We start from the raw sequence: 16720 nt of genomic DNA on the forward strand, positions 1-16720 counted from the left end.
AATACATATATGTACATGGTACCCATTCGGAAAATGCAGTTTACAAGCGGTGAGAACACAGAACAAACTTAATTACACATCTTAACTCTAAGGTAAACTAAGCTAAAAATGAAATGTTTAGGATTAAACAATAGTACAGAAGATAACGGATTATGGGAGATACATTATGGTGTCACAACATCTTAAAACATTTCCTTTCTGGTTACTGAGGGGTACATGACATGGAGCATTACTTTACGGTTGATACGGTTAAGTGTGTGTCTCTGTGTGTGTGACTCCAGAATGTGTGAGTGTCTTTGATGGTGATGGTAATCGTTCCCGATTTTTCCGTGGTCCCTTGGAGTTGATCGTCTATGATGGTTGAAGGTGTGATGTTTTGTTCAAACAGTCCTGCGGGTTCCAGAGGTGTTGATCTGGGTTAATGGCTGAGGGTGTTGGCTTTGGTCTGAGCCTGTCCCCCTTTCGACGTCCTGGCCAGATGCTACATGGCGTTTGTTTGAAGTTCAAATGATTCTGCTGTTCCTTCATCTGTTGATTTTCTGGAATGGTCCCCCTTTCGACACCTTGGCGAGAAGCTGCTTCCTTTTTTGTCATCGCTATTCTCCATATTCCTAAAAACTGTCTGTAACGAGATCTCAGAAAAAGATAATACCGGCCAACATCTCCATGAGGCAGGAAGCCTGTTAGCATACTCAACACATCAGACAATAGACATTTGGTATTGGGTGTGAAAGACGGCAGACAGCTTAATCTCAGACAAAAGCAGGTTTGCTTAAATCTCACAAGAGACATCACATCATCCTGTTATCTGCAAGGTTTGGGCATTTAAAAACCACAGACCCATACTAACCAAATAAAGAACTGAGAGTGGGGATTTTGAAAGAAGTTGAATGTTTGAAAGAAATGGAATGATTGAAAGAAAGAAAACGTTTTTAAATCTCCTTCAATTCAAACAATTTCACTTAAAGACAAAGTCAGTGGTCAAATGTAGGTTAAACAGTCCTGTAAGTTCATTCATTCATTCATTCATACGACGGCTGGCCAGCCTACAGGCATACACACACATTCATTCGCTTGTTCAGGAGACAGGTGTGTCCATCCCTAAGAGAAAGGAATCAATCTGTTTACAGAGTTACAGTTAGTTAGTTAGTTACAAAATTATCTCATAAAATCCATTTTTATCCAGATTCCAATGGCACTTGAATGCCAAACCATTTAAGGCATTCCTTAATTCATTAATTGCTCCTGGATCATTTGATGAAGTCAGAAATTCAGCAGCTAAACCTGTTTTGAGAAAAAAAACACATTTTGCAGTTATCATCTTATTAAGGTCAATTCTCTCTGAAGCTCAACACCTCCCCCTTTTGATCTAACAGCAGTCGTCTGCTGCTGTAGGATCACGTACGGTTTCCGAAAAAAAAAAAAAAAAAATCTTATTTTCCATGTACCTTAAACCCATACACTAAGGATGAAGACTTTGTTCCGTTAAAAATACGCTTACAATTATTCATAATTGTAACACTTCATACAATGATTTTAGCATGAATTAAGAAAATCAATGTGTATGCAAAACAAATGCTTAAAGTTTGTCTTGCTATGTGGCTTTAGTGTGGTTCACTTCAGCTTAATGGGCCATCAAGGTCACAGGTGCGGCTGTGCCTGAAGTGTGAATTAAGTGGTATGCGTGAGAGCTGTCTAACTATTGTGTGAACAGACACAGTTTAACATTTAGCAGTCTAACATCTGACTTTATCAAAAGCATTGTGAAATCTGGACTTAAAGGAATCCTATGTCTTGAATCATGACTGGTCAAATCCAAGAACTGAATCTCCACAATCTAATGTAAATAATTTACAAATTGACTTAGAACAATCTCTAAATTGAAATATTAAAAAAAAATGCTGAAGATTTTCCAAACACTCGTTATGACCACAAAACTTCTATCCTCTTGGGAACAATATCTGAGCGTGGCAGAAACTAGATTTTCACAAATGATCCAACCCACAGCTCAGACTGTGCTGAATCAGATGTCTGCTACTCTCTAAACAGAGCAGGCTCAAGAGTGTAGCTTCTCCCAAGGGAGAACTACTCAACACTCTGATGTGAATATGGAGCTGAAGGCTCACACACTCGAATTAAGCTTTAGCTTTCCCATGGTGAACTTGCTAGTGCAAAGACTCAATTCCGTCTGAGAATTCCAATCTCAAGACTGTTACTACGATCTACGGCACATATTTTCCCAAGATTAAGTAAGTTTACTCACCAAAGTGTTGTGTCAACCCAGTGTGAAGAGACATCTTACAGCAAACTCGAATCAGCAAATACAAGAACATATCTTTCGGTGAGGACCTCCAATTGATGGTAATTAGTTTTATACCATATATTGAAGATTCAGTCTTAGGTTTGATCAGTCAGGATTCAGGTTTATTCTTGAAGAATGGCGGCCGACCATTTGTGAGACAGAGACTTTCAGATCCATCCTCCCTCACAGAACTTCACCTCAGTATATCTGATCTTTTCCTTGTAGGATTTGCTCTTAAAAGCTGAGTTTAGGGGTGTTACCGTCTATTCAAATGGGCCATGGGTGCTGGGCTCTTTGTCTCGACCTGGGGGGGGGAGGTGAGTCTAATATCACACCTCACTCCCCAGGTCAGCCCAAGAGTATATTCACCCAGAAACTGTTTGCATGCTAGTTAAATCCAAATAAAAGTACAATTTATAACTAGGTATAATATCATTGACTTATTGACTATGGCATATTCTTATGACCTATGCTGGTCCCTTCAACTGCAGTGGTGAGACAAAGTCTAATTTTGACCTCCCTCTCTCTCTCTCTCTCTCCCTATCTTTCTGTGTAGGTACTACCCTCCTCACTACAACATGGGCGGCAGGCTGATGCCTCAGACTGTAACTCCCTACAACCTTCCTGTCTCCACATACCAGGTAAGCCAGCAGCCTTCCTCCTCCTCCTCTTCCCTCCCCCCTTCTTCCCCCTCTCTTTCATTCACCTCCCCTGCTGATCTCTTGAGAACAGTAGGACCATTTGTCCCAGATTATTCTGCATTCAGTTTAATATGATTCTTTTGCCATCAGGCATTGGTAAAGTCTAGCCCATTACTGGTATAGGTCACGTCTTACTAATGTGTGGTTATTATTAGACTGTTTTCCGCAAGTTTTGGGACCAAACATGTAGGCGACTTTGTAGAGCTGCTTCATATTGTTCACACGGGCAACATTGTTCATTAGTACTGGAGAACTTTTTGCTGATCGAGCCCCTTTTTTATGGGAACCAAGAAACTGAAGGTAGAGAATGAATACAGATGAGATGCCAAAGGACATTCCAGTCACTGCCCCCCCTCCACCCACACATGGACCCATGCTCTTTCTCTCTCTTTCGCTCTTTATCTCTCTTTGTCTCTCTCTCTCTCTCTCTCACACACACACACACACACATACACGTGTACACACATATATACATAGACGCGTGCACACACACAGAGTGAGAGAGAGAAAGAGAAAGAGAGAGAAATTGATAGATAGCGAGAGAAAAATTGATGGATAGAGAGAGAGTACATACACACACCAGTAAACCGTATCACTGTAACAGAATGAAACTTCAAACTGGTATTTACACAGGCAACATCTGAGCTTGTCCATTTGTGTTGTCATTGCTGCTCTTCAAAAGTAATGGCAATCATTAATTTGGCAGATTTGCTCTGAATCTGTCAAATCTGTTTTTCTCGTCGTAGCAGCAGATGTGCTTAAAATTGTAAATGTATCGCTGCTGTCTGGCACATTCCCTAAGTCCCTGAAAACAGCTGTTATAAAGGCCGTACTGAAAAAGAATAATCTAGATGCTTCCATACTGAATAATAACCGGCCTTTATCCAATCTTCCATTTGTTAGCAAAATCACTGAATAGGTAGTTTTTAATCAACTAACCACCTTCACATCAAATGGGTATTTTGATGACTTTCAGTCAGGCTTCTGTGCTAATCACAGCACTGAAACAGCTTTCATTGAGGTTTTAGATGACATGGGCCTTAATACCGATTCAGTCCTAGTGTTATTGGACCTCGACACCAACATCCTTGACCTGTGGTGTCCCCCAGGGGTCGATCTTAGGGCTTTTATTATTCACCTTTATATGCTCCCGCTTGGACAAATCATTAAAGACAATACAATTTCTTATCATAGCTATGCTGATGATACTCAAATTTACATAGCCCTCTCACCTAACGACATTGGTCCCTTAGAATCACTTTGTTAGTGTATTGACTAAATTATCTGCTGGATGTCTCAAAATTGTCTCAAAAGGACAAAACCGAAATAATCTTATTTGGGGGGAAAACGAGGAGAGATTTAGGGTTGGTACTAATCTTGACATAAAATGTACATTTTTAAAAACCTTGGTGTCATAATTGATTGTGATCTCAGTTTTAATAACCACGTGAAAGCAAACTAAATCAGCCCTTTACCACCTCAAAAACATAGACAAAACTTAGAGGCCTCATGATTTAAAAAAACTCATTCATGCTTTTATTTCAAGCAGGGTTGCCTGTTGCAATGGTCTTTTCACAGGTCTTTTCAAACAGCTTCAGCTTGTACAAAATGCAGCTGCTAGGGTTCTTACAATAGCCAAACGAACTGTGACCACATTACTCTTATACTTAAGTCCTTACTCTGTCTTCCGGCAGGGCACATAATTGACTTTAAAGCACTGCTGCTTGTTTATAAATCACTAAATGGTACAGGACCAAAAAAACTCTCAGATATGTTTCAACAGTACACACCTGCTCTCAGATCACTAGATAGAAATCTGTCGGTAATACCTACTGTCAGAACTGTGCCAGAACGTGGTGAAGCAGCTTTTAGCTGTCATGCTGCTCAGCTCTAAAACCAACTTCCTGATGACATCAAATGTGCTCCAACTGTAGTCAGTTTCAAATCTAGACTTAAATCCTAGCTGTTCACAGAATCGTTCTTTTAGCTGATCTAATACACTCTTCCTTTTAAATCTTTTATTTGACTGTTTATTTGAACTGTTTCAATGCACTCTACCTTTTTAAATCTTTCCTTTTTTTCCGATGTTCTTTTATCTGCTCCTTTGTAAAGAGCTTTAAATGACCAATGTTTATGAATTGTGCTTTATCAATAAACTGGCCTTGCCTAAATTGCTCTAGAATTTATAGTAAATGTGCATGACTTCAAACCACAACCTGATTCCGTCTTATCCCACACAGCCGTGCACATTTCATCTTCGTTTGCCAGTGCCTGTCCTCAGGCCTAGCATATGATTTTGGGAAGAAGTTTTTTAAATCATCGCTCCATGCTTATGAATAGTGCAAGGGGGCCCATGAAGAGTATCAAGTATCTCTGGAGATCATCTGTACCACATGATCATTCCTGTGAACAATATCTGTCTTTGTCACCCAGTCCTTCTTGGTTTAAAGCGACAGTATTTAAGCCCTGCATTAGAGATCTGCACAAAAAAACATGTCTTAATATAGACAAGAACTCCCAAGGGCCCTCTGTAAGCAAGCCTCATTGTGAAGCCTTAGAGGCATTACAGAGATGGTCTGTTCAGAGGCTTGACAGCCAGTCTCTGCTTCTTACCAATTACAGACTCAAAATCAGGGACAAGGCCTCCTTACTACAGGTGATCGGCTTGGGTAAGCAGGGACTGGATGGAAACTACTGACTTGATTGACATGACCGAGCTTTAACTTGGGGTGGTATGTGTGTGTGTGTTGTGTGTGCGTGCGTGTGTGTGTGTGTGTGTGTGTGTGTGTGTGTGTGTGTGTGTGTGTGTGTGTGTGTGTGTGTGTGTGTGTGTGTGTGTGTGTGTGATTATAGGTGCAGAATCCTCCCTGGATGACGCATCAGCCTTACATCATGCAGCACCCGGTAAGAAAATAATCCTCTCCTCCCTCTCACTCTCTTCTCTCTCCCTTCTCTCTTGCTCTCTCTCTCTCACCCTCTCCCTCCCTCTCTCTTTTTCTCTTCCTCTCTCTGCTGACACAGTGACCACAGGCTCACAGCTCTGCTTTCATCTCCTCCGGTTGTACGTTCTTAGGGTGTGACTGTGTGGAATGAGACCAGAGCAATAGCCGCCATCCTGGATATTACTCATAGATGTGTGTGTGTTTGTGTGTGTTTGTGTGTGTTTGTGTGTGTGTGTGTGTGTGTGTGTGTGTGTGTGTGTGTGTGTGTGTGTGTGTGTGTGTGTGTGTGTGTGTGTGTGTGTGTGTGTGTGTGTGTGCGTGCGTGCTTGATTGCACACTTTACTGCATGTGTGTTGAGTTGGGGGTGGAGGGAAGGGAATGGGAAACGCCCACAGCTGAGAGAGAGAGAGAGAGTGTGTGTATGTGTGTCTGTGTGAGTGTGTGTGTGTGGATGGGGGCTGGTGCCATCTGCATTTCCTACACAGATGGTGGTGAGGAGAGGAAGCCTCGTGTCTCTGCCCTGCTCCGATAGGGAAATACAGCCTTTTAAAGCCAGGCCCATTTTCATACGGCCCTCTAGTCCTCTGTAGACTACTGTCTGTCTGTGTGTTTTGCATGTAGGCTATGGATCAGCTCCAAGGCTTTTGATACCTACTGCCGGTATCAGTCCATTTGCATAAGCAAGAATAAATAACTAAGTGAATATTTTGATGATATAATCCTGAGCCTTATTTCTGTATCCTCTCATTCCTGTCATCCTTTGCTTTCCTCCCTCTCTCCCTCTCCCATTGCACTCTACTTGTCTCTCTCTTCTCTCCCTCACCATTTTGTCTCGTTACTTCTCTATCCCTTCCTATTTCTCCCTCTTTCTCTTTCTTTCTCTCTCTCTCTCGATCTCTCTCTCTTTCCCACTGTGTATCCCTGTCCTGCAGGGAGGGATTTTGTCGCCCTCTATGGAGCACGCCATGGCGATGCAGTCCTCCTCCATCATGGCTCCTCTCGCACAGCAGATGGGGCATCTGTCTCTGGGCAATACGGCAGCAGTGAGTCTCCCCCACACCTGCTCCTCTTCCTCTTCCTCTCCTCCTCCTCCTGCTGCTGCTGAGTCGTGCCTCTGGCTCCCCTGTGCAAAGCTCTATCTCTTAGCGTTAGCTACAGAGCCTTAGCCAAGACTGCTAGAGCACCATCAGTATTAACTAACTAACAAAAATGGTGTTCTTTGGGTTGTCTTCATGGTAGAACTCGTATTTGTTACGGAACAGAAATCAAAATGTTCAGGGACTAGTGGTTAGATTTGCAATCGGGTTCTGGGGAAATTTATGAATGGCTGCCTCATATCAACAACTTAAGGTGAAATTAAGAGGATCAGGAGGTTTCTAGTTAAAGAGCTTTTAATAGACAAAGCAGGTGTGGAAGGTATATTTTATGGAATTGTAAGGACATTGGTGTTGCTTATCTGTTTCAATTTAGAACTGTTGTCCATGTAAAATAATTCTAGGGCCCTTCACAAGGAAAAGGTTATTTTCAAGCATTAGGTTCTGGGGAGATTTGTTTATATAAGCCTCACATAAACATAAACCTGGCAATTCATCGTGCTCCAAAGGGTTTCACAAATAACCTTGGACCATAAAAAAGTCCCAGGAAAGAGTCTACGAGTGAAAAATCCAGACAGTTCATTTTACTAAATGCAAATGCTGCAACTGAAAATCCCAGCACATAAACTGAACTGAGGCACAGTGAACTTTGGCCTTTGTGTCTGTATGACATTTAACTGAGACGAAGAACACACACTGTCATTCATTCCCAAGACCCCAGTCATTGGTGAATTTGTATCTCAGTCCACAGCAAAGAAAATCTGCTTTTGGCACATCAATCTTGTGTAGCAGACATGTCGTTTCAAATGGAAGTTTTTAGATTTTGGACATACATTTTTGATTTTATTCTGTGTGAGTTTCTAGCCCCTTTCCAATCCAACCTTTTATCAGTGGAAGAATTGTTATTCAGTGTCTCTCAATGTTTATCTGTTCAGACTCAACATCACAGCCACCTTTTTTTCACCTATGTGAAAGCTGCATCTGTTCTCTTCTCAGTTCACCTCAGTGTTAACCCGAGGTGTTGTTTCTCTCTGTGTGCATCTCCCTTGCTCTCTCTTTTGGTCTTTCTCTCTCTTTCTCTCTCTCTCTCTCTCTCTCTCTCTCTCTCTCTCTCTCTCTCTCTCTCTCTCTCTCTCTCTCTCTCTCTCAGTTCATCCCTGCCAACTCCGGCATGCAGGGCGCCTACAACCTCCAGTACACACACATCCCTGCCTCCGCCGTGCCCGTGGAGGTGAGTGCACCAGCGCGCAGGGGGACTAGCAGCACAGGTGCTGGGTAAAAATAGCAAAAAACTGACAACTGAAATTAAATGTCCACGCACTCTTCAGTGATTCCAAGATTCCAAAGAGTGTGCTTTGTATTGCATGCTGTTTTAACCACAAGGTCCTCGGTTGGTGTCTAAGTAGTTACCCACGCAAACAATAATGACAGAGAATACCAGATGCTGGATTGTCACATTGGATTAAGAGCCTTGGATTTTAGTTTAGGTCTTCATGTTTACTCATGTATTGGCCTTCAGACAATAAATGGAAACAGCTAGCAATTTTTTGGTGAAACTTTCCTCAGAGCTGTATATTCATGTGTCATTTGTTTTTGAGGGGGGATTGGAATGATAAAAAGATGATCTAGCTCAGATGTCAGTGGCACTTCAGATATTTAGATGAAGTACAAATCAAGAGCCCAAAAAACAGTTTTGATGTTGGTCAGTGCATAGCAGTGTGATATTTCGGTGCTTCTTGATACACTGTACAAACAATAAGCATCATCCATCACTACTCAGGAAACATCATTTAAAACATTTGTCTTTTGTTCATTATCAGGACAATACAAACCCCAATGAATCATCCAATGATCATTCAACGTACAGTTATCAACACAGCAAGTAGTAATAAGGTATTTACGAACTGGTTATGACACTCAATAAAGCGCAACACATTCATTTTCGAACCCTCAGCTGAAAATTTTCCCTCTTTTCTTTAGGGAACAGTGTTCAAGGAGTGGGGACGGAAATAACATTGTTTCCATGGAAACAAACAAGCTCTCTCCGGGAGGATGTGACATCACCACACCTCTTTCCAGGGAAGGACTCAAATGAAAACGGAAGTGACGTCAGAAAAACTCCTTTGGACTTTGGGTGGCAGTGCAGCTCTTGCAGTCAAGGGTTGACAAAAGACAACCGGGACAAAGTTTTATTTTGTTAAAGAAAGAAATTACAAATGTTCAACCTCTTTTATAAGGACACGAGCGTGCACACAGGGGCACGGCCATTTTTTTTTTTTTTTTGCGACAGAAACACCCTGTGACTGGAGTGTGAGAGTGAAGACCAGGTTTGATGCTTTTCCTTCACAGACTGCCCTCTTGAACTCTTTCTTTGATTGGTTTTAAAATGAGCAAGGCACGTGTGCTGTTCCAAATAAATTTAAACATAATAACACACAAAAAATAGCAAAAAAAAAATAAATGTCCCCTCAGCTCCATTGCTTTCTCTTGCTGTGGTTATGGGGCTGACATCCGCATGCAGTGATTTGAGTGAAATGATTTTTTTCTTATTTCTTCCCACCCACAAACCTAGCTAGTTTTGTACTAGGATGCACTGTGTGTGTGTGTGTGTGCGTGTGTGTGTGTGTGTGTGTGTGTGTGTGTGTGTGTACTTTTGTGTGTGTGTGTTTGAATGTTCCGCTGTTTGAGCTTCCTTCAAATCTTTGCCTTCTAAGTCTGATGTGATGTTGTAGTTTTAGGTGAAAAGTTGTTGTCTCTTGGGTGGGTGGTTTGGGGGCAGGGTTCAAAGGTTGTTGTGGGGGAGGGAGGGGGGTTGGCTCAGCATGGTGGGGAGAGGGTATATGAGAAAAGAGATTTTATATTTCACACAGGAGATGATTTTAGTCTTGGGGAGGGGGAGGGGGGGTTGGCGTAGTGGTTAGCAAGAAGGTTCGTGCAAATGTTTATTTCTAACTCTGTGATGAAATGCAATACAGGCGTTAATTCAATCCAGCACCTTAGCTGCTGAATGCCAATGTGCGTTAGCGGCTAAACTGCATCGTTTGAGTTTTCCTCCATGACTTCCACTGCTTTCCAATAAAACGGAAAGATCTCTGTGGCCAACGGGGCATGTATGAAATGACCTCTTGCCCAGAATGGCCCAGTTCCCAATAGTCTTAACAGTTTAGCAATACTTTCCTTGTGGTTCAATTCTTTTTCTGCACCTGATTTTTATTTTCGTTGACAATTACATACAATTTCTACATTCTGTTTAGCCTCTGATGTTTTTAGGACTGTGCTTCTATTTGCTTGACATTGTGTTGCTCAGACATCAAGAGCAATGTTTGACAAGGAATTTCTTCTCCCACAAAGTGGAAAGGAAAACTAGATGGAGAGCTACCAGTGTGGTTAAAAAAAAACAAAAAAAACAGGCAGTATGTGTTTTTTGTTGTTGAAGGTGAAAAGAATGTGTTTACAACAAGGCAAATGGAAATGTTTGTTAATATTCCTATACTTTCTATGTGTTGTTCTTCTTTGTTTCAGGCAGGGTTTTTGCTTTTTTTACATTAGCATTTTTTTACCTAAGGGTTTTTGCTTTTTTGTTTGTTTGTTTTTGCATTTGTTTTCATCATGTGTTAGAAAAAAAAGTGTAAGAAATGCAAAAACGCATCTGAAACGCAGAAAGAGGCCTGTATAGGCATTTATATATTTTTTTTTTCCGACAACAGAAATCACACACTGCGCCTGCAAACAGACAGAAGTGGCAAAAAACAGCGAACAGTTGAAATCTCCCTCCGAATACAGTTTTTTTTCTGTTCTTCTTTGAAGCACCTCAGGACTGCAGATGTTGGCCTCCCTCTGGTCTTAACCAGTCACACACATCTGATTCACAGTCTGTCTCTGGCTGAACACACCAGATTGAATCAACCGTCACCAATGGCCTCCTATGTCCGATCAGGTGTAGGGACTTGGGAGACGGATAGGTTAACACATGATTGCCCCACCAAAAGGGCTCAGTGGCAGATGCTGCCTTTTAGGCACGCAGAGAGCCAACTTCCAGAGTCTCCTAAACTGGTTCCATCCTGATCTGCAGTCAGTCAGTCAGTTAGGCATGGCATGAAATGTACATCGATTACAGGTTCCTGAACAGAAAGGCAAATTGAATCCCACACTTGGCTTGCTGTCTCTGTGTCAACTCTCAGTCTGTACTGTGTGTTCCTGGCTGTTTTGCACAGCATAGAACTTGACTTACATTAACATTTTCACAGCATAGAACTGGACTTCCAGTAACATTTTCACAGCATAGAACTGGACTTCCAGTAACATTTTCACAGCATAGAACTGGACTTCCATTAACATTTTCAGCGTTGATAGTTTCCAAAATTTTCTCCGCTCTCATCCTCAGCTAGGAATGGTATGGAGTCACTCATTTGACATTGTATCAGAGGGAGAGTTGCTGAACGCCTCCTTTTTTTTCTGAAGGGATATTGATTTCACACAGGAGAACTGAATATTACCAAAGACCGTCAAATAATAGACCTTACTGAAGAGTTAGAACAGACAGTCACTGTGTGGGATCCAATTGTGTGTCCTTGACACCCAGAGGTAGAGTTTGTTTTTAGATTTTTTTCCCTGTCGGCTGTCCCTCTCATAGTTCGTCCTGTAAATATGTTGGAAGTCTGAAGGGCTGGAATAGCGTGTAGTTTGGATATTGTGCCTTTTTTTGTTCCCTAGACTTTAGGCTCAGTTCAGTTTCTCCACAGATGCAGTAAAGAAAGACACTTTCTCAGTGTAGCTTACATGATGCTACATGATTCAACCTTCAACCGTGAAGAAATAGTCCTAATTCGTGATAAATTACATTTTTCTTTTCAGTTTTGTAACACAAAAATTAAACAGTTATATTAGGATAAGGCAAAAAAAAAAAAAAGTAGGAAACCGCTGATTTATAGCTACACCAAGACAGACTTGCTTGGACTTTCCTTATGACCAATTCAGACCCTTCCATTTGATCGAATCAATGAAATATATATATTGTGGAGAAGGAGATAGTGTGGAGTGGTTGTTTTTGATGTAACGGTCTGCAAGGCCGGTGAACTACCTCAGAGTTGCATGAGCTCTGTGTTTTGGGTGGGGTGTGTTGGGTGGGGGGGGCATGCAGGTTCAGTCCTCCCCTCCCCCCCACTCCAAAATCCTTCTCACAGAGCACAGGTCCAGCTCAGGAGCTGGACACTACACTACAGGAAACCTCTTCTTCTTCCTCTTCCTCCTCTTCGTCCTCCTCCTTCTCTTCCACCTCTTCTCTGAGGAAGCGTCTTGTTTTTAGACATTTTTTGTAATGTGGTCTAGCTGATGGTAATTGGTAAGAAAGCTGTGGATGCCTATGCATTGAAGGTGCTTGACCTGGTCTACCTGGTCATTGCTTCCGCTTGCCATTGGAGATATGTGCTGAATTCTGTGGAAAGACATGAAGAGGGAGAGTTGAATAAATGGATAATGGTGTGTTACATTTAGATAAATGTCTGCCCTCCTGACGTAGATCCTTCTTGTTTATGGGGGCAGCCATTTCCCAGTAACCAAAGCAAACTGTCGTCATGGTGATCAAGCAGTGGACATTTTTGTCAGTGAATTCCTCCAAAACCAGAACGTCAACCCCTCAAGAAAACAGTCACATGAAGTGGTGGGAAAATAAAGTAATAATAATTTATGAGGTGATCTTTTGTACAGACAGATGCAAAAAGTGAGAGAATTTCATAGAGATGTCTATAAGATCAAATACAGAGTAAATCCTTTTTTATTTTATTTTGTTGTTTTTACACACAAATGTGCCAGTCATAATTATGTTCAATCCAAGGAAACAGCTTTGTTATTTTTGCATTGTTTCTTACTGTCGAAATGTTTCTTTTTTTTATCTTAATTTAAATATCACCCAGTAGATAAAAAAAAAATATCCTGTCATCATTTCCTCTGTCAAAACCTTTTTGAAATAAAATTGAACCTCATTCTGTTCCAAGCCTCTTATTTCCGTGCAGTTGTGTAGAATGGAGTCATCACCGACTCACAGGGCATTTTCTGTCGGTGGATATCAACACATTAAATATATAAATATCTTGGTGTTAATATGACAGGGAAGGGTGTGTTTGTGTGTTTTTGTCAGTGATGCCAATGACAATTGAGAGGTGGAAGGAGGAGGCGGAAGTGTGTGTGTGTGTGTGTGTGTGTGTGTGTGTGTGTGTGTGTGTGTGTGTGTGTGTGTGTGTGTGTGTGTGTGTGTGTGTGTGTGTGTGTGTGTGTGTGTGTGTGTGTGTGTGTGTGTGTATGTGTGAGTGTCCTGGGAACATGCCACAGTAATGGTCTTTCCAGCAGATTTGGGTTTTGGAGGAGGCGTCTAATCCCACACAGCTGCAGTCACCGCTGGGATGCTTCCCCTCTCAGGATCCCCAGCACCTGGGTTGGGCGAGGCCATCCAGAGGTGGGAATGATAGAGCCACACACACACACACACACACACACACACACAGTTGTATGTAAAACTTGGGGCACACGCCACAATTACTGTTTCATTTTTTTCTATTTCTTTAAGGTATTTAAGTAACTAAAAGTAACATTGCATTGCCATTTGAAGAAAGTCAATTTTCTGTCATTTTTTTTAACTTTTGATTACATTAATTTGTCTTTCTTTACTCAGCAGAGTGATTTTGATGCTCTTACTTTTCATGAGGAGGAATCGAGAATACATGTTTCAGTCACTGCACTTCACTGTCACTGTAGTAAGAGCCTTTAAAGCTACTTTGCTGTGCAGTTTCTCAGAAATATGCTTTTATTTCACATATGCCCAGTTGTGTCAAAAACACACAAGACTTTATAGAGCACAAGACCATTTGAACAGGTTAAGGTCTGTAGCTAAGGACTCCATGAGTGCCGATAGAAGTTTTTTCATCCATTATTACTGTATCAGTGTTTATGTTCCGTCTCTCCTCTCTGCTGCCTCTCATCATGTTGTCTGTTTCAGGGTTAGTCCCTCCTGAAGAGCTTTAAGGGTCTTACAGTCAATTTCATCAAATGTCCTCTGTCCTGTATGTGAGCACCAGTCACAGCAGCAGTGTCACAGTCAGATTCTGGAATGTATTAAAAATAGCAAAATGGATCACATCAACACAGCACTTCTCTACGTTCTTTACATCACAGTCTACGTGGAGGTCTCACCATTGTCCCCTAAAGATGATGGCAGCTATACAGAGTTCCAAGCCCACAAGAAAACAGGTGTCTTTCTTAGAGCTAGAAGGATCAAACTAATTTTGTTTTTTTACCTGACACTATGTGTATCAGCTTCATATTCAAATACATTATTTGACAAATTAAAACTACCTCTTGTCGCAGATTGAAAATTGACCATTAGAGGGTGCAATACATTCAGCAGCCTGCTCTGATCTATGCAGGGCACTCAGCACCTCTAACAGATGGATATTTAAAAGGCATTTCTCCACTGCCTGACACTGTGCCCTTAATCCTTTTAAAGTAGATCTCCTAGACATATTTTTAGACAGCCTGTATGGGGGAGACTTAGAGGTCTAATGAGAGAATTCACACATCTTAACTTCACCAAGGGCCTCTTTATTTTGCCTTTGTAATATCAGCCTGCATGGGGATATCTACAAAGCCCAGAGGTCTCGAAAAGATGATGCCACAGACATGGTGGCACCGCGTGTGTGTGTGTGTGTGTGTGTGTGTGTGTGTGTGTGTGTGTGTGTGTGTGTGTGTGTGTGTGTGTGTGTGTGTGTGTGTGTGTGTGTGTGTGTGTGTGTGTGTGTGTGTGTGTGTGTCAGTCACTATAGAGAGAATCAAACCAGTGAGTGTGTGTGTGTAAAAGAGAGATTACCCCTCCCTAGTAACATTCTCTGACAGTCAGTCATTCCTGTCATATACCACTCAACACCATGCCACTTGAACATGAGAAGAACACACACACATACACACACACACACACACACACATGTTGTACATACACATACTAACATATGCCAATGTCGTTCTCCCTCTCCCTTCGTTTTAAATCTCTTTCCCTCTCTCACTCGTACACACATCATAGGCTAATATATTTCATTTTTGTAAGCTTTGTCTTTAGGAGAATTAGTCTTGTGAAACAATATGACATACTCTTTATCATTCATACACACATTTAAGTGTACCGTTAACAGTATGAATCTTTTTCAGTCAAACCCTGTTTTGGAATAGTTTTCAATTAACAGGCCATTGACATAATCCAGGAGTACACATGAGGTCTTCCTCTCAACATTCGCTGGCATTCTTTGGTTAAATTTGACACACACACTTATATCAATAAATGGATTGACCGCAAACAGCCATTGTTTTCTCTCGTTCACTCGAGTTCAAATTCCTTCATTGGCCTGGATCCTGGCCAGCATGCTGCTAAAGCATTGATATGGAAGCATACTGAGAAACAGGAATAAAATTGATCAATGTATTCATGGTAGGACCCAGGAAAGACGGGTCCCAGAAACAATAAAGAAAGAAAGTATATATGCACACAGTGACAGATGTGTTGACATTATACAGACATACACACACCTATTTACAGTGAACTTCCTTAAAGTAAAGTCCCCTTTGTCATTTCTGTGATTGTATGACACTGATATCTCTCTGCCGGTCTTACTCACTCTATCGCTCTCTTTATCTCTCTGTCTCTATCTAAGTCTCCACAGCTGAGAGGGACACATGGCATCAGTCCCACTGGGAGTGTCAAGGTCAGGGTGGGCGCAGCGTGGGCCGGAGCAGGATGACAGGGGGGGGGGGTTATGCGGTGGGGTGGGGGTAGATTCAGAGAATCCGAGCACCCAAATCTGAGTGGGCATCTGGGTTGGCTGCTTATTCATTTCGAGTGGAATTCAGGCAGGCGCTCCCTCAAACAAAGCCTCCTTAGTTCCCCCGTGGCCGCTGCGAATGTCCCCCCCCACCACCCGGATGACAAAAAAATGTCACTTTTGTACTGAGAATCAAAGAGTCACAAGACTGGGGTTAGCCATATGGATCTGAAAACAGCAGTGAGACAGCGCTGTGGCGGAAGCTTCACCTGATAGGACAGACATACATCCAAGTGGGGATTAGCATTGAAACTAGCAGACAAACTGGCAGAAGCATGGTTCTGCTTAGGTCACACGACAAGATAAATGTGATATATGACAAGTGTTCGCAATCACAATCTTTCATGAAATGCGCTGTCTCTCTCTGTCTTCTCTCTCTCTTTCCCTTTCTTATTTTCTCCCTCCTTCTCTCTCTCTCTCCCTCACTCACACCTACGTACGTTATTAAAGCAGGAGAGGAAAGGACAGTAGAAATGTCACAGACTTTCAGTTTTGAATTCAATCCTCCTCCACTCATGGAAAAAAGCCGAACCTTAGGTCATGCTAACCATGACATTCACAGACACAGTAGACACTCGTAGACACTCTGACGTAGCACTGACCTAAACTAACCAATGACATGAGAAGTGACACAAAAACACACACAGACACGTACAAAATTTCCCTCAGCACCTGACACAGCGATACACAGACCAGACCAGACTGGGTAGAATCACTTCCCCTGTCTCTCTCTCCCTTCCGCATGGTCATAGCCACGGCAACACAGACGCTCTCCAATGCTACTACACACATGCACACTTGGCCTGTCAATCTCACCCAC

General features: G+C 42.0%; 1 protein-coding gene across 2 annotated transcripts in view; it reads left to right on the forward strand.

The window, feature by feature from the left end:
- Positions 1–13025, forward strand: part of rbms1a (RNA binding motif, single stranded interacting protein 1a) — a 28770-nt gene extending 15745 nt beyond the window's left edge. For both annotated transcript variants that reach the window (XM_031558374.2, XM_031558375.2), the window contains exons 9-14: positions 2859–2943; positions 5857–5907; positions 6878–6988; positions 8190–8270; positions 8860–8932; positions 9020–13025. In XM_031558374.2, the coding sequence (XP_031414234.1) occupies positions 2859–2943; positions 5857–5907; positions 6878–6988; positions 8190–8270; positions 8860–8925 (394 nt within the window). In that variant the 3' untranslated portion in view covers positions 8926–8932; positions 9020–13025. The remainder of the gene's footprint in view (positions 1–2858; positions 2944–5856; positions 5908–6877; positions 6989–8189; positions 8271–8859; positions 8933–9019) is intronic.
- The last annotated feature ends 3695 nt before the right edge of the window (positions 13026–16720 follow it).

This window comes from Clupea harengus, chromosome 21 (genome assembly GCF_900700415.2).
Source record: "Clupea harengus chromosome 21, Ch_v2.0.2, whole genome shotgun sequence".
NCBI classification, from domain to species: domain Eukaryota; kingdom Metazoa; phylum Chordata; class Actinopteri; order Clupeiformes; family Clupeidae; genus Clupea; species Clupea harengus.